Source organism: Odontomachus brunneus, unplaced genomic scaffold (assembly GCF_010583005.1).
Source record: "Odontomachus brunneus isolate Ranch 3 - 2012 unplaced genomic scaffold, Obru_v1 Obru_scaffold_096, whole genome shotgun sequence".
Classification (NCBI taxonomy): Eukaryota; Metazoa; Arthropoda; class Insecta; order Hymenoptera; family Formicidae; genus Odontomachus; species Odontomachus brunneus.
This window is the reverse complement of record NW_022639546.1, coordinates 272,097-290,656: the sequence shown is the minus strand read 5'-3', so window position 1 is coordinate 290,656 and position 18,560 is coordinate 272,097. Positions and strand designations below refer to the sequence as shown.

The 18,560-nt window shown below is 52.2% G+C and overlaps 1 protein-coding gene across 1 annotated transcript in view; it reads right to left on the bottom strand.

Annotated features, from left to right (window-relative positions):
* Positions 1–6: 6 nt before the first annotated feature.
* The window catches only part of LOC116848460 (neurogenic locus protein delta), a 53,020-nt gene continuing 34,466 nt past the window's right edge, over positions 7–18,560 (bottom strand). The window contains exons 4-6 of the mRNA XM_032824574.1: positions 17,490–17,741; positions 8,863–8,923; positions 7–2,241 (exon numbers count right to left, since the gene is read on the bottom strand). Coding sequence (XP_032680465.1) covers positions 168–2,241; positions 8,863–8,923; positions 17,490–17,741 — 2,387 coding nt within the window. The 3' untranslated portion in view covers positions 7–167. The remainder of the gene's footprint in view (positions 2,242–8,862; positions 8,924–17,489; positions 17,742–18,560) is intronic.

Below are 18,560 nucleotides of genomic sequence, written 5' to 3'. Positions count from 1 at the left end.
TCTCTCTCTCTCTCTCTCTCTCTCTCTCTCTCTCTCTCTCTCTCTCTCTCTCGCTCGCTCGCTCGCTCGCTCGCTCTCTCTCTCTCTCTCTCTCGCTCTCTCGCTCTCTCACACTCTTTCTATAATTTCTAACGGAGTCTACTACGAAGTCCGGCGTCCGGCCGCTACTACACTTCCGTCGCGAGCGTTGCCGCCAGCGCGGCGTCATGCCTGTAATGATCGTCTATCACATACACACCGCAACTGTTGTTGTCCGTGACACCGCCGCTTCCCGGTGGACCACCACCACCACTACCACCGCCGCCGCCGCCGCCGCCGCCAGCGACCTCCGATATCGTCGTCGGCCTCTTGAGCAGCGCGGCCTCCGCGGCGCAACAGACGTCCGGCGCGTTGCCGGTGGCGAACATGGATGACCTCTTGGCACTCTCGAGGACCCCGATGCCGAGGCCCAGGCCGAGACAGTCTTTTTCCTTCTGGAAGAGATGAGCCGACGCCCTATGCGCGGCTGCTTCCGTGTTCAGCTGTTTCGTAGTCCTTGTCGTTCTGCCATCCTGCAGCACCGGCTCCGGCTTGTAGCCCGAGCAGGCACTGTCGAGCGTCACGTCGGTCTGGAAGGACGAGTCGAGGTCGTCCTGCCGCGAGGCCACGTTGTTCACGCTCTTGTTCGCTGTCCAGGTGTTCTTGATCATGTGCGCGTCGCCGGCACCCAAGGCGCAGACGCTGCCACTGCCGGCGCCGATCAGGCCGCTGCTGGCAGCGCTGCCGAGGAGACCGCCGCCGTTGCCGACGCCGCCGATGCCGATGGTGCTCGCGCTGCGTTTGCTCATACTGCTGTGCACCGCGTTCCTCTCATTTTGCAGCCTGGCCTCCTCATCGGCTCTCGCCTGTTCCCGCTTCCGCCGTCTCTTCATACACATCACCGCGACGATGGCGACCAGCACGAAAAGCGGCACCGCGGTGGAGATAGTCGCGATCATCACTATGTGTTCCGTGGTAAGGCCGGCGTTCCGCGCTTCCGCTGAAGCGACGTGCTTCGACAGATTGCCAGACCAGTAGCTGGCTCCCGAGGGTGGCACCGCGGGTGGCACGATCGAGCCGGTGTTCGAGGACGCTGCCGCGGACGGTAAAACAGCCGAGCCGGCGGCACCGACCTCCTCACCGCACGTATTGCCGTGCCATCCTGGCGGGCAGTCGCAGAGGAAACCGTTGACACGGTTCAGACACGTGCCACCGTTCTGACAAGGCGCGCTTCGGCACTCGTCCACGTCCACGCTGCAGTCCTTGCCGGTGAAGCCAGGTTTGCATACGCAACGGTAATCGTTGGTCCCCGAAATGCACCTGCCGCCGTTGGCGCACGGCTTCGCCAGGCAGTAGTCCACCTTGTCTTGGCAGAGCCGTCCGACGTATCCCGGCACGCACTGGCAGCGGAAGCTGTTCACCAGGTCCACGCAGGTGCCGCCGTTCAGGCATGGGTCGCCCAGGCAGTCATCCACGTTGATCTCGCAGCGTTCGCCGGTGAAGCCAGCCGGGCAGGTACACCGGAAACCGTTCACATAGTCCGTGCAGGTGCCGCCGTTCGTGCACGGGTTCGGCGCGCACTCGTCGAGCTGCGACTCGCAATCGTTGCCGGTGTAGCCGGGCGCGCAGCGGCACACGTATCCGCGCATAGAGTCGTCCTCGCAGGTGGCGCCGTGATGGCAGGGTGAATCCCGGCAAGATCTCGTCGTGATCTCACAGTGTCTGCCGCGCCAACCAGGCGGACAGGTGCAACGGTAGCTGGTGATATGATGATGCTGCCTCGAGGAGGAGGAGGAGGAGGAGGAGGAGGAGGACGATTCCAGAGCACTGTTGCCGCCGTTGCTTCCAGTAATGTGTGACGACGATGACGGTGACGATGACGACGAAATGCTTCCGTTGACGTAGCTCCCGGACGATTCCGACGTGCAGGTACCGCCGTTCAAGCATGGCTTCGAGTGACAGTCGAAGAGCGGCGTCTGGCAGTCGGTGCCGGTAAAACCTGACGGACACGAGCAGGTGTATGAGCCCTGGCCGGTGTTGAAGCAGGTGCCGCCGTTCATGCAAGGCTTGTGATTCGTGCAATAGTTGAGGTCCTGGTTGCAGAACAGCCCGCCCCAACCCTCGTCACACTCGCACTCCCAGGGCTTTTGGCAGCTACCGTGGAGGCAGCCCGGGTACCTTACGCACTGATTGCACAGTGAACCCTTCCAGCCGCTGTGGCATCTGCAACAGGAAGGTGGGACGTTTCCTCCTGAGTAAGCGGAATGTTAGATCGCGCGGATACGAATTAGGACGGTATCGTTGAGAAGGTGACGTGTGTAACATACATACCTAGGATAGGTAGGAAGGATAAGTGGACGTAGGACGCAGGAGGTGTGTCATGCGCACTTCTACGAAGGCTGAGTCATCCACGGCGATAAATCTTCTTTCTCGTGAGCGATACGTACTGTCGAGATTCCGTCTAGGCACAGTTACCGAAGTCGAAGCGCGCGGGGATTCATCGTCTCCTTGCGATGCGCACTCCGTTAGACCTATTAGATCGCGTCGCGACCGAGGTCTTCGGGACGAAGTTCGGGTCTTCGTACTTCCATACTTCCCCTCTGCCGGCCCCTCTAGCCGGGTCACGAGTCACGAGGCGAGTTTCACCGCGCCGCGACGGACGGAAGGCAGTCGCGCGACCGAACCGGGCAGAAGGAAGAAGAGGGTCGCGGCCGAATCCCAGTGCACGAGGAGGACTCTCGCGAAGAGAGCGGCAGGGTACAGGGGGAGCAAGAGGGAGGACGAGCGCGAAGGAGGACAGAGGTCGGCAACGAAGCATCGGGAAACGCGCGGATGTGCGCGCGACGTACACGAAAGGCAGACGCGAGAAAGAGATAGAGAGGAAAGGACGGCGGCGAGGAGACTTCTCGAGCGAATCGAAGGAAGAAAAGATTCGCGGCCCCTCGCACGCGCGAGGAGGGGGACGAAGGATCACCGAAGAGGAGACGGGGGAAGGGGCAGCGACAGGGAATATCTTAAAGGTGGATAAAGCCGGTGAAGAGAGATGAACGCCGAGCAGGGTGAGAGGGTGGCATGCCAGGAGATGAGGAGGATACGCCGCGGTCGGCCATTACATGCGGGGGTTACGCTTCGCGGAGGAACGAAGAAGAAGAAGAAGAAGAAGAAGAAGAAGGGAGAAAGGTCGGCGGAGTAAGGGAGTAGGATAAAACGAGAGATGGAATGAAAAGAGGATGCTACACGAGTGTGTTTCACGTGCGACGTGTGTGTTTGCGCGTGTGTATGTATGAGCGCACGTATGCACGCGCACACACGAGCGTCAAGCACGTGTGCATTATACGAATACGCGCCGAGAAACAGCTCCGCAGTACCGCGCGCGCGCGCGCGCGCGCGGGGTGCGCACGGTGCGCTGAGAGAAAGAGAGAGGGGCCTAGAGGGGGACCGAAGGTGGTGCGAGCCTGAAGAACCAGCCACCGAGAAGTGGAAGAGGGGAGAAGGGGGCCCGGGATGCGAACGAGCGCGCGAGAGAGAGAGAGAGAGAGAGAGAGAGAGAGAGAGAGAGAGAGAGACACGCGGGACCGACGTAGACGGAGGTAGGAGAAAGAGAAGGAGAAGAAGGAGCAGGAGGAGGAGGTAGAATTCTGGCTGAGCGGTGGGGGATGAGTCGTCGAGTAGTGTGTTCCCACGGTTCGAGCCTCGGCACAGCCGTTCAGTATGCGGGTCAAGGAAAGGTTACGCTCCTCTGTGTGCGCGCGAGTGCGCGCTCGCGCGCCTCGCAGTGCCCACACCATCACCAACACCACTACCTCGTATTCGCGCGCGTATACGTCCAGTCTGTACGTCGTCCTCTCTCGTCGTGGCTCTATCATGGTCTAACAGAGATAGAGGAAGAGGGTGACTCTCCGAGTGAGGAGTACAGGAGGACGAAGGGGGCATGTAGAGAAAGACGAATTCGGGAAGAACGAGGAGCGAAATACGCAGCGGCGAAGGAGGAAGAGGTGGTGGGGTGATGGCGCGGCGGGCGTCGACGTCGCCTGACTATACCATTAAGTCCCGTGTACAGAGCGAGCGTGGAGGATGACAAGGAGAGAAATCCGAGAGATTCTGAGACTTGTAACAAGAATGAGAAAGAAGGAGAGAGCGGAAGGGGGTGCAGGATACGAGATACTAAATGGTGACGACGGGGGTTGAAAGCGACCGAAATCCGTGCTGCCGCATGGATGATTGTTCACGCAGTCTCTCGCTGCCGTTTCTCGAGAGACGAGGTAGACGACGAAGACGAGAGATAGGTCTTCAGGTAATGACGTATGGCCGAAGAGCGCGCGGCGAGCGCGGTCCACGTGATGCCGCATTCTACTTTGTGGCTAGGCCGCGGAACAGAATCGCGACTGTGCCATAATTACCGCCGGGGGATAGGTCATGCACCGGCGAGGTGGAAAGAGACGAGGGTGGGAGTAGCAGGAGGTGGAGGTGGACTAGGACTGGCTCCGGTCGGCCGTTATGGAAATCACGCGCGCGATATGCACGGGCTCGGCTAAATGTCTCTCTCGCTGGAGAAGAGACGAGGGAGAATTGATCTCTCTCTCTCTCTTCCTCTTTCTCTCTCCCGTCTCTCTCCACTCCTCGCAACTCTCGCCGTCGCATCGATGCGAGGATATCGGAGAGACGTGCGTTCTTTGACCTTTAGACGCGCGCTATTACGCGGTCATTTAAACGACACACCGAACCGATATCAGGTGCGCTGGAAACTCCAGACGTGCGAGGCGAGTTTCCCGGACAAATGTTTCTATTATATTTGTCCACGCGAACATTTGTATGATCGAATTTCTCAATTTTGTTAATATAACTCTCAGTCAATAGACTATAAAAGTGTATTAGTAAGCGCGCTCATATCGAGAAACACGTGAATTTCATCATGCGACTCGCACTGTTATTGAATTTAAGCTGTACTCTCACGGGATCGACAATAAACCAATGATTTTAATATACCGACTCGCTTTCATAATGCTAATTATTAATATAATAATAATAATACAATTTGCATGTAATTAATAACAGGCGCGGCAGTTTTTGACTCATACGAAAGCATCAACGTTCGTCAGTCGAGCGAGGGCAATGGAGGGTTAAGATTTGAACGTCACAGAGAGAAACGCAATAGATACCGCCGCGGCAGTCTCGCGCGGTCAGAAGATAGCGTACGATTCCCGATGCACCGTCATCGGTATTCAGACACCACACGCAGCACACACGCACGCACGCACACGGCCGCGCGCGGGCACCGAAATTTCAATAGGGTGCCCAACGGCCGTGATTCTTCCACGTATCACGAGCGAGTCTGATATATCCCACGAGTTCGTTCGTTCGTTCGTTCGTTCGTTCGTTCGTTCGTTCGTCCGTTCGTCCGTCCGTCCGGTCGGCCGCCTGTCGCTTCGAAACGATCGTTATCGTTCTTTCCGAGTATGTACGCGAATACACGCCATGCGACTGAAAACGAGCTATCGTAATTCTATCCCCGCAATCTACGTAATTATCTACGATCGCGAGGCGTGTAAAGCCCGCGTCTCCGGCTATTGTCGCGTGCACGTGGTGCGCGCGATCAAGGTTAACGCCGATCAAATTCCGTTACGCTCATGAAATCAGATTTTTCTTCGGTAAACGTAACGTGCACGCAGCGCACAGACGCGTACTCTGAGAAAAATGTCTGGTATTTGTGACTATAATGCGCATGGAGAAACAATCTTGGTCTCTGGAGAACAACTTTTTTTTTTTAATTAAATATTCCGCTACAGTGTTAGTGATAGTATCCTTATATGCGTTGTTACTGCCAGCACTTCTGTGTTAGAACAACCAAAAACTATGGTGTTGGGGCCAACGATAAGTATAACTTTAGTTCTCCCAGTGCGTATTGTATGTGATAATAATGATGCGTTGATGACAGCGCCGGCGTAACGGTGGTATTAATTTATGATAAGGTAATGATTAACGATAATTAATGATAATATATGAAACAATGCCATGAATGAGATTGTGAAGCCACATACATACATATGACGTTATCGTGAACACAGAATTGCACGTTCTTGCGCGAAGACAGAGAGTCTAGAACTGATTTGCGAGTTGTTATTTCGAGTCGTTGCATTCTCGAATCGGGGCGTTATGCGTTAGCGGCGGTGCAGCCGGCACGCACAGGTCGCACAGTGCGTTCGCCGCCGCGAGAAACTCTCGATATTCATGCCGGAGAACTCACGGCGAGGCAGCGTGTTTCGCGCTGCGGGAAAATCAGCACCGTTCCTCCTTTCACGATCGTGCAACTTTGAACCTCGCGACGGCACCGACTTCAACGGCGATGGCGTTTAGAAACGAGTAGTGCAAACAGATACAACGAGAAAAAGGAAAAAAACGAGAAAAAGAAACATAAAAAAATCGCTAACGTTAACGAAACGTTAAAGAAACATAAAAAAATTGTTCGCTAACGTTATAATATATATGATAAATAATTATTGTTAATAAATAATTATTTACTATAAATAAATATTATATAACAAAATATAGTATTTTATATATATATAAAATATATATATATTATTATATTTTTTCGATATAAACTCACAAAAGTGTGTCTTGATTTGACATGTGAGAATATCTTTCAAGAATGGCGAAAAGAAAAATGAAACTTGAAATATTATTACTGCGAAAAGGGGATTTGAGATTGCTCGAGTGATTCATAGGTCAGGGTCAGAAACAGGAAAAATCGCAACACACGGTGTATGTGCAAATATTTACATATTTTCATTTTGAAGTTTGCAGAAATGTCGAGGGTTAGCGAGTGATATCGAGACTGACGAGCCGCGCGGAGAGGAGAAAACAACAGGCGAACTCATGGCTGCGGCTAACGGGACAATTAACCCCGGTGGTAAAGTAATTAGATGATCGAGTTAACTCCAAACCCTCGGGTTAACGCCGACCGTAGGCCGAGATTCGAGTCCGACGTGCCGGCACGACGCGCGATGTCTCGAAACGCGTGGCATTCTGACGCATTCGCGAATGAGGCCACGATCCTAGATGACACGACGGATAATTGCACGATCCTAAATGCGTTTCGCGCTCGTGTTCTTGCAGCGAGATTGGCCCGCAACGTTTCACATTGAACCGCGAATATTAAGCAGCCGCGAGATCATGACTTTGCGATATTTTTCCCGAAGGCACTTTCGCGGTAGAAGACTCTGGCTCGGAAATACGTCGTGGAGTTCGTGATAGGGATTGAACTGCCAAGATACTCCGTGCCAGATTTACGGGACGCGTGGATGCCGAACTAAGCCGAAGTAACAGCGAACGATTCTCCCCGATTGGAAGCCGAGGATCCCGAAGTTTTCGCGAAGCGACGAATTAAGTCGGAAAGTTCAACGACACGAGGAGCGAGGCGCAGAGAGGAGAGGAGTGACGAGGAGGGGAAAAGTGGCGGAAAAGGAGATGGTGGAGGAGGAAGAGGAGAAGTAGGTGGTGCGGGGGAAACGCGAGTCGAAGGAGGAAAGGGCAGGAACGATTGGCACCTCAGGAACTGCCTCGTTGCAACGGGAAGGCGCCCGGAGAAGCTTCGAATTCCATTTGGTCCTTCCTGACCGCGAGTATGCGCGAGCTCGTCGTAGGAGGCGCGTTGCGAAAATATGCGAACGATAATGCGCAACGCGAGAGTGTTGCGTGCGGCTGCAGTAGAGTCTCAGGACGATGAGGATGATGATGCGCGCACCGATTCGCGAGTAACACGGTGCGGAACACGCCACGTTAATTGACATCATTAACTCGGAATTAGTCGCCGAACGGGATTCCGATATCCACGATTCACGGTCTCAGAAGGCTCTACGCAAAAAATCGGGTTGCATCAACCGAATATCTAGTGAAATATGTACGAACCAAAAAATTTCAGTTGATGTCAGAATTCTATTCAACAAGTTCTGATTACCAGAAACGGTTAATTTGATATTACTAGAATTTTGCAACTATCCAATTTTAAACAGTTGCAAATTCTGGTTAACCAGGAAATCATCCTTGGCTAAACAGAATTTTGCAACTGCTTGAAACAGTTGCAAGCTTTGGTTAATCAGAATCTTAATTTGAATTCTGATCACTACAACCGGAATTTCTGTTACATTCATACTTTACCAGAAATTTGCTTAACCCAACCAAACCTTTTTTCCGATTCTTCAGATTTGCAATGCGTTCAGCTGAGCGCACACCGTACGAGCGACTGCGTTTTTATTCGACGAAAAGATTGCAGTTTATCAAAGAGAGAGTTTAAGATGGATGCAAAAGTATTTCACACGTTCGCTATTCGTTCGTCGCTCAGTGTACACCCAGTTTTACGCGCCGGGCACAGCGCTGCGCACGATCGGAGGTGCGTAGATGTTGAACAGGTACGAGCACTGGTAGATCACCACGGTGTGTTTCTTGGCAGGAGCGTTTCGGCATTTCGCGTTGGAACAGGACAGCTCCGTGACATCGCGCAGGAAAGACAGGTACCGGCGGAATCATGACGACCCCGATGCGGGAGCGAGCGCGCGCTTTCTTCGAAAGCGCCGAACGATAATTTACGATAGATATGCGCGTAATTATTATCGCGCGTACACACGCGTACGCGCCGCGCCGCGGCGCATATAGAAGCGGATGCACCGGATCGAGGCTCAGGAATTTAGTTGGCAGTTGTACGGGGCAGAGGCAAGGCGGGCGCACGTGTGTAGGTGAGGCGCACTGTTTGCACATATATGTGTGTATATGTATATACACAACAATACATATATATATTTTTTTTTTTTTCACGGATATATACGTGTTAAGTATATGTGTACTCACAAGCATTCGTTGGGTTGCTGGCAGTGTCCGTGCTGTTCGTCGCATCCGGGCAGGCAGCGGGCTGAAATGAGTAAGAAAAAATCCAAGAGGTTAAGGCAACTCTCGGCGAGAGGTCGATCGCGTCCCTCACGACTGCACGAGCGGCGCAATACCGGTACGATACATCCGATGCATGCATATACAGCGGCGCGCGTACGGTAGTTCGACTCTCTTTGGCTCTTTCAACTTTGTGGCGCTTTATCAAGAGAGGGGGGGGGGGTTTCCTCGCCTTCGTTATCTCCGTATTACGACAACTAGGAGCGCTCGATGTAATTCTGCGGAGGAATTTGCGACTAACAAGTGATTGGAATTGAATTTTCGCTTGTTTCTATTCATTGCCACGTCATTTGCACTTTTACCTGCCGAACCGGCTGTATCTCAGCGAATACCACGCGAATGCCTCTTTCTGTTCATTCCCCTCGGCTACTAACGCTACGATAACAATAATTAATACAGGAAATGGAAGGGTGTTAACAGGTGGCGGTAGGCGACGAGACGAAAGGTGCGTATTTCATTTCCTTATCGAGCGACCGTAACAAACGACTCGGTCGAATTCAAGGAGCAGCATAACGACCTCTCTGGTCGGACCCCGGATGCGGGTCACTTAAAGCGAGGAATGAGAATGAGTGAGAGAGAGAGAAAGAGAGACGCGTCGCTCGCCACGTGGGACGAGCGCGACTCGGCAACGTTTTACCGGTGTTCTCCGATCACGCACGGTGACGTCGGACGAATCCTGTGGGTGTGAAGAGACCGCGTGCGCGAACCATGTCGCAGAACTGCGTTCATGGCTACAGGCCAACCGAGGGTCCCCCTTGCGGATATTTGCGGACTGGACACACATCGCGGGCCGGCGACACGTGACACAATTCCATTGCCCTTGCGGCGATCAATCGCTGGCGCGTTGCACGCACCGCGTGCAAGTATGCGAGGAGTTGCGAGTTGGGATTCTTTGCCCGTCGACTGACCTGCAACGCGTCTTCCAACCTCAGGGATGGCGGGACCAGACCAGACGAGGTCGCGCGCGCGCGAGATCGCACCGACTCACGATCACGATCTTCCTTCGCGCGCGTTCCGCTCACTCTCGCGCCGCGATATTGACTCCTTCGCGGCGCGACACGCCGGATCGTTCGGCAGACCTCCCGACATCCCGACCGGACATCGCGCGCCCAACGCCACGGTAAATGAATGCGACCTCCGACACCACTCTTTGTACATTCGTCAGCCGGTTTAATTGGCCCTTTGTTGGCGACACGTGTGTTGTTGCTTCGTCTCGCGGCCGCGGTCGCTCGCGAATTTCACAACGTGTGGCCCGCGTGCCTTCGCGGATGCATCGGTACTTTGAAAGAGAAGTCGACGACTGGGCAGGGAAACTGTTGGAACAGTGTTGTCATTTGCACGGTGTCATTGTCGCGTAACGTTGGCCAAACTTCGACCGCGAGAGAGATAATCACAAAAGGATAAGGAAGCCGAGGAAAGCACCGGTGCGCGCTCGGTGGCGATGAATGAAGGGGTTGAGAACGACGACGGCGGCGGTTCAACGTTTCCGCGCGGCCCAAGCAGCCAACCAGCCAGGCAGGCAGGCACGACGAGGACGCGCGAGGGCAAGGCACACTCGCGAGGCAGGGCCGGTGAGGGCCAGCGAGGGCCGCGTGACCTTGGCACCGAGCGCAACGGCCCGACTCTCTTACTTACTCGCCGGCCGGCCGCGGCCGGACTTCGGCGCAGCGTAGCATAGCGTGGTGTAGCGTGGCATGGCATGGCATGGCATGGCACGGCACGGTATGGCATGGCATGGCATAGCATAGCATGGCACGGCACAGCGCGGCATCGCCGCGCTAAGGAGTATGGTATTTATAGAGCGAAGAGAGCGAGATACGACCCCTCGGCCCCGCCGCCGGTGCCGCCACAGTCTCTTCTTCAGGTCCCCTTCGCGCCGCCGCCGGTGTATCGTCGACGGACGACCGAATCGCAAAGATTCCACGACCCTACGCCTCTCTCTCCCTCTCTCTATCTATCTATCTGCTGCGCGCTCCTTGGATATACCATCTTTTCTTTGTACCGTTGCCGGGAAGAAAAGGGAAGAGCAGAAAGGAGGAGGAGGAGGAAGACGAAGAAAGAAGAAAGGTCCTAACTGGTGAGGAGGAGGCAGGAGGGAGGGAGGGAGGGAGGGAGAAAGGTAGGTAGGTAGGTAGGAAGGAGCGCGGTGGAACGAGTGACTAAACAAATCTCGTAAGCCGCGACAAATCTTGCCCCTGGAGGATTATTTACGGCCGATCCGCGACTGTGCGATTTTTCGAGATAAATCCTCGCGAGGTGGGTCATAAATCCGCCTGGTGTCCGTTCTCTCCCATCGCGAAACTCTGGGCCCTCGAAGTTCGTCGGAACGGCCCGGAGAGCCGAGAAAGAAGAAATGGAAGATTCTCTCCCCTGAATTTCGCCCGACGCGATACGCGCAATTCCTCAAAAAATCGGATATTGTTCAGAATACATTGGAATGGAATATCAGCGATAGATTATTACTGTATTATTAGCTCGCAATGTTACGAGGTTGAGGATAATGAATATTTGCTCGAACTCTTGGAACAGAGAGAGAGAGAGAGAGAGAGAGAGAGAGAGAGAGAGAGAGAGAGAGAGGAAACGATTTTGCGGATTGTATTCCGCGGACCTCTTTATGAAGCATTATAAACGATGGAAATTAATTATCAGGTCAGGGCTCGTAATAACGAAACACGGAATAACAATAATTATCCAATTTCACTCTGACGGTTATGCATTCTGCTCGTAATTGAGATTATTATGATGAATTTTAATTGGTCGATATTAACTACCCCGTTCTCATTTTCACGTCATCAGCTTGAGCTGGTGATTAATATTCCGTCGAGCTCCAGTTAGTTGATTCGATCCAATGCATATGTGTTGATTCGTATTATAAAAGCGAAATCCCAGACGCGGTTCTGTCGACTCGCTCGCCTATAAATCTCGGAACTGATATCAGCGTCGTTCGAGTGGGGAAAAAGTCAATGCGACTTTCGGATGTAGTCGTGAAAAGATGAACAGCGCGAGTCTCAGTCGAGAGAGAGAGAGAGAGAGAGAGAGAGAGAGAGAGAGAGAGAGAGAGAGAGAGAACTGTGTGCAGGCTAGTAAGTAAAAACCTCATAAACCAGTCGCAAGTGATATTCCTCGACGAGCCTGCTGACTTGTACAGAGCGCACCGGTTCCCTTTAAATGCCCGATCCCGACCAGGAAGATAGACGGAGATAGACAAAGAGAAAGAGAGATAGAGAGGCACATACGCAGTCAGCCGGTGTGCACCCCGAATTCCCCCGGTTCCGCAACGTACTTATTGATTTTCTATCCCCGGCCAACCGATTTCCCTTCGTCGAAACGGTCGCGAGCGAGCACCGGCCCCCGGTAAAGCGGGGCACCGACCACCCCCTTCGCCTCTTGCCAGCGAACAACACCACGCGCTCTCGTCGAGAAAGAGCGAAAGAGAGGGGGAGGGAGGGGGAGCGAGAGTAATACCAGTAGTTGTGGCGTACCTGCCGCATTGTGACGCGCAAAAGCGACGAATTAGTGCCAATTCTGGTCGGAATTCGGTCGGCCAAACAGCACAGTCAGTCAGCTAGTATTGATAGTAAGACACGACGATTCTCACACTATGAAACGACCATGAATATGAAAGGAAATCCCGAGGTTCTACGAGTTTACGACAACTTGACCGCTTATTTAAGACTCACAGAAGTCAGAAGTTTTCTCACACAGTGAACAATGGTTCTTGGATTTCCGGTTAACGACACCGCCATATCCGAAACCAGTCACCATTCATTCAAAAAAAAAAGAAAAAAAAAAAGAATAGGAAAAGACCTAAAACGTAGTTTTTTTCCCACCAAACGGCACGCACTTGTAGCGGCGTAATACATGAACCTAGGAGCTAAACGTTTCCAAAACAGACCGACGTGAGCTGCCTGTTAACTAGAAAACTCGGCCAGGTAGCGGGATATAAGACAGAGGGACAGCAAGAGCGCGAAGGACAAGCGTCGGAAAAACATGGTCGTCCGTATGGAGGGATAATAGAGAAAGAGAAAGAGAGAGAGAGAGAGAGAGGAGGGAGGAAGGCGAGGGGGATGGAGGAGCAGCCGGGATGGAAGTGGACTGTGAACGAGCGCGCGAGTCCAACGCAGCTGTTGGTTAAAGCACCGACCTCTCGCTCGGTGCAGCTGTCAGGGCCCGACTCGCACGGACCTCCTTCTCTTTCGGGCCGCGTCGTCGTGCCATTGCAGCTGCTCTGTCTCTCTTTCTCTCTCCCGGCCTCTCTCCCTCTCCCTTCCTCCTTCTCTCCGCGCGCAACCCCTGCATAACATCGTCCCCGGGCGGTGCACCCCCGAAAGAGAACGCCGACTGCCTGCAGCGCGACCACCTATTCTTAACCCACCGACCTGGCCAACCCTTTCGCGACGGGGTTAACGAGGGAGAGAGTTAAGCCTCGTTCTCCTCGTCGCGCGATCGAAGCGACCGCGCAACGAGAGCGAGAGTGCGCGATTCAGCCGCGAGGCTGGTGCCCTGATGATGAGTTTCTTTTACACACTCTCTCTCTCTCTCTCTCTCTTTGGGGCGGAAATCTAAGCAAGAAAGTGAAGAGACACGAGGTTAGAGCGACAGGTTTCTGTTACAGTCGCGGATCTTTGGGAAAAAAACAATTGTTTCCTTGCACAGATCGAGATGAGAGATATTGCAATGATTTAACGAAACGTTTGCATGTTACGCAATTTAACTTCGAGAAGATAACCGTAATAAGAAGAACAGTAGTGAGAAGATATCTGTAATTAAAATAAATGCTTCCACAATTGCTTCTTCGTAAAAGTCGCGAGATCTTTCGCGAAATTTCTGTTGATCTCAGCAGTGCGACTAGTAAGGAAAGTGTAATAGTGTGGTATATGAAAGAAAAGAAAAATAAAAGAAAGAATGGGGATTTTGGAGGATGTGACGCGGAAGTGACCAAGTAGAGCGCGAGATATATCTGGCGGATGTTTCTGTCTTAACAGATTCCGAAGGAGTGAAAGTCCTTTTGTTCTCGCGAGACTCGTTCCGAAGGAGAGTCCGCTGCTCGTGATTTAAATCGTCGTATTTCCCGGCGTTTTGCGGCCGACTGCTTCCCGAGCGAGCGCGACAGTGATTTTGCCACTTCTCATTAGACTGCATAATCGTATGGAATATTGCGGCAACGCAACGACCACCAACCGACGCCTTTTTTCGCGTCGCGTCATTCAGGGGAACGCGTTTCGAAACCACTCCTTCTCTTTTCATCTTTCCTCCTTTTACGTCACTGAAAAAGTGTGACGTAAATTAGAAACGAGATATATTATTTAACGAGACTATTATTATTCCCATCTCACACTGATTTCTATATTAAATCTCATTTTCTTCCATAATACCAGAGAATGTAAAAATTATAGAGGACTTATTTTTCCTCTTCTTTTTGGACATATTAACAACAAATATTAACTTTACTTCGTTTCAATAAGTTTTAGAAGTGTTACATTAAGCTCTACTTATTTCTGGTACCATAGGATATGATACATTGAGAAAAATTCCTCTATTATCAGAACAAAAGCACATTTATTGCTTGATGATCGTTGAGTAAACAGATCAAACAGTTATCATTGCGAATAATTTCTCATCATTTGTCATTTTAACAAACATACATATCGCCTGAGATACAAATCACATTATTCTCATCTGTCTAGGTTGGATTAGTTATGTCTCCATTATAGAAGTGTTACTTCGAACAGCAAATTGAAAGTAACAAATCATTTGTTTCCACTACGAGAACTACTACATTTGCTGTCCCACATCAACAACCACTTGTTGTCATAAATACTGGTATTTTGTTGAATTAGCAAAACTTTTTCTCTCAGTGCTTTGTCAGGGTCGCTGAAAGACTCAGAATCCGCAGAGAGCTCGTCCCTTTGTATACGTGGGACGATCGGGAAATGCATTAAGAGCATCGGAGCTTAAGCAGGTGTGAAGAAGTGGTCCGAGCGATTCTCAACGTGGGATGAGAGAAGGACTGCTACGTTTTGTCACGTAGCCACAAAATCGCCACGATGTAACCGCGGCACGCATCGCCGTGCGTGCGCAACTGATTCACCGAATGGCGGGGAATGTCCACGAAATGAAGATCGGAGTAGTTCATTAGTAATCGACGCGCGAACTTTGTCGATCGGCGGTCACGAGCCGACGTCGAGGGGAGTGCAACGACCCAGGGAACCAATGGGCCCCACAGGGCGAGCCTTCGCTCGCTCGCTCGCTCGCTTGCGATCGATCGATCGCTCGTTCGCCTCGATCCGAACCGAGAAGGAAGCCTGGAATTCGGGATCCGCGAGAAATTGGCATGCGCGCAGAAAAGCTCGCAGAAAGACCCAGACATTCCTCGCCGAGCGCGTTCAAGGCGGAGACGTCGGCGGGTCGTTTCGCACATAAGTAACCGAATCACGCTCGCGCGACTTTCGTTTATTGCGGAACTTGAAGGTCGGGGTACGCGGGCTCTCCGACTTTGGAACAACTCGTGCTTATCGACCCGCGATTTCGTGTACACACTGCGACGGGAGAAACGTGCCGGTCGCGTGTAAAAACGCAAACGATCGCGCGCGAGATTACATAACTTCATTTATGGAGAAAATTTATAGCTTTGTTTAGGAATTTATTTATAGAGAAAAATTTATAGAGATAGATCTCTCGAACTTCTCGAAGTAAAATAAACAAATAAATAAAGTGATATGTCTCGAATCTAAAAGACGGGATTGTTATCGCGCATTTTGATTGTTCGTAATATTATTGTGCCAATAATATTCAGGCTATCACACATAGCCACCTGAGATTCTGAGAACGCCTGCAATTTACCCCAGTGCCAATTCATTCCGAAATCCCGCGTTTCACCGTATCGTATCGTGCTTCAACCCACGTCGCTTCCTTTCCCGGCGCGGGATGGCATCGAAGCTATTGTCCCGCCAGACAATTCGGCAATCTGGCGGGTTCGACTTCCCCAAAGAACTAAAAGAGCGGGGCCGCTTCCTCCCGCGAGTGAAACCATCTTTTGTAGTACCTACAGGTACAACACGCAGTCGGGCACCACCAGGTGTCACGTACCTGTACATATCCAAGAGGCCAGAAGCTTCTGGCAACTGACTTCGCCAACAGGCACGACGACCATCCTCTGTTCGACTCGCACAGAGTCTCGGTCGAGTCGAGGGAGCGAAAGAGAGAAAGGAGAAAGAAATGAGAGAGAAAGAGAGAGAGAATGAGATAGAGAGAGACAGAGAGAGCCACACACGAAGGCAGATTTCGCCTGGTCGACTCCTTCGCTCACACAGTCTCGGATCATTACACGTGCACACAGATTAGTTCTCGGTCGGCTCTCGCAGGTACGCGAAGAGTGAAAAGGAGAGGGATGCTGCAGTCGGGTCGTGAGGAGAGGACGAGAGGAAGGGAAGAGGGGGAGAGAGAGAGAGAGGAGCGAACGAGGAGAGAAAGAGAGAGAGAGAGAAGGAAGGAGATATTCGCGCACACGCGCGAACCAAGCGTGGGAAGCTGCTGCACGCTTCGAGTCTCGGCTGCACCGCGTTGCACCGCGCGCGCTGCAGCAACGGGCCTCTCCTTCGCCGGCGAGACGCCGGGCTCTCCGACGGAGCGGAGGAGGTGAACGCGGCAGGATAGCGAGGCGAGGCGAGGCGAGGAGAGGAACGTTCGACGGCGCGGCCGTCGATTCGCGGGAGTATCGTCGTTTACCGAGGTAGCGTGCATATTCGACGTCGATAGGAATCGTGGAAGGCAAAACGCGGCCTGCTGCTGCCTGTTAATAACCGCGCGGCACAACTCGCGAGACCGCGCCAGCGCCAGGTAGGGATCGAAGCCGAATCGAGAGATCTCGATTGGATAATCGTCCATCGCGACGCGAGTCTCGGCGTGTGCGCGAGCGCGACGCTGATGTGCCACTCTGTTCTATTCGCGAGATATTCATAATTCCCATTTTGTATCTCGCGAGGAAACCGACGATGTATTCTGCAATGTATTCTAGAGCAGAAAAATTCACATGCACACCCACTATAAGTCAATCCGACCCAGTTATCGAGATACGAAAAATTATATGAATTTTTACAAAAGACAAAAAGTACCATTCTGCTCGCAAACATCTTGCCACTCGTGTCATAAACTGCCGCCAATTAATTTCGCTGAGTTGAATTCTTCATATCTTTTAGTTTAGAACGACCTCTAGGACGCATTATAGAAGTTTGTCGATTTCCTCGCGGCACACCCTGTATATTGTAATGTCGAATGATTAATTCTTCCTTGAGACGGTCGCACGTATCATTACGCTAATGAATAATTTCTCTGAAATCCCCCGACACTTTCTCTCCTTCCCGTATCCGTGCGCGTGATTCACTAGCAATTGCTAATTGCCATTTAACAGTGTCCGGGAAGACCGCGATTTCGATGATACGCGAGGAGAGACGTGACGGTAATGACCGGCGCGCGTGCAGTCGCGATGAGAAAAATGCGTGATCGTGCGTATAATGTGTAATGAAACTTACGAAAGTTACAGTAGTCGCCCTTCCAGCCGGTGAGGCAGACGCGCTCCCCGGTCGGGCTGCAGCTGTAGTGACCGAAGCTGTCGTCTCGCGGCCGACACAGGTTCTCGCAGCCCTTGCCGTAGTAGTGAGCCACGCACCTCACGCGGTACTCGTACTCCATCCGCGCGTGGGCACTACTGTATTCGTCCACGGTCCACTCCTGCCCGACGTCCAGCCACTTCTGGGTGGTCAGCCTGCTGATCAGCACTTTCTCTGAAAGCACACAACGCGAGGACGCGCGATCAGCGACGAGTGTTCGACGATCCCCGGCGCTCTCTTCCGCGCGCCTCTTCTTGCCAACATCATCATCGTGGCGTAAGAGAGAATTCACACGTTGGCAGAGAAGGCGGAAGCCAATCAGAACTCAGACTGACGATCAGCTGAACAGTTGATAGTTTCTGTTGTTCCGCCAGCCCGAGCTCTGATTGGTTTCTGCTTTTGTTTTCGCGACTTTTCTGCCAGGATGTGAATTCGCAGTCTTAGCGACTGTCTACAATGCGCGGAGTAAGCTTGGCGTAAGGAGTAAGAGTATATGGAGTAAGCAATAAAAAATAATTTATTTATGCCAAAAGCTTATCTGTCAAATAAATACTTTCGGTGTAGGGGAGTTAGAGTTTAGATGTATATGATGTATAAGTGAAATAAATTAGATTTGTTTCTTATTCCTTATGCCAAACTTACTCCATGTAGTGTAGACAAGCCTTCACAGCTTGTAGCTACTGCGAGGCTATCACGGATATCCTATGGAAAGTGACGTTGTATAGTGGATACATGCACCTGCGGTACCAACGCGCTGCAGTTGCCGCGGGCGTGCTTGGTTGATGGATAAGCCAGGAAAAGCGTCAATCGCCGAATCAACGGCACGTCCGTGGCGGGCAACAATGAGGCGCGATGTGAAAGTAATTAGCCACGTCCAGCAGGACTGGGGCAAAGCGACGAGAGGTGCACCATCGCTGCGCCCAATGATGCGATCGAAGTGCATCGGCCCCCGGAGGCGCAGAAAGAGAAGATAGAGAGAGAGAGAGAGAGAGA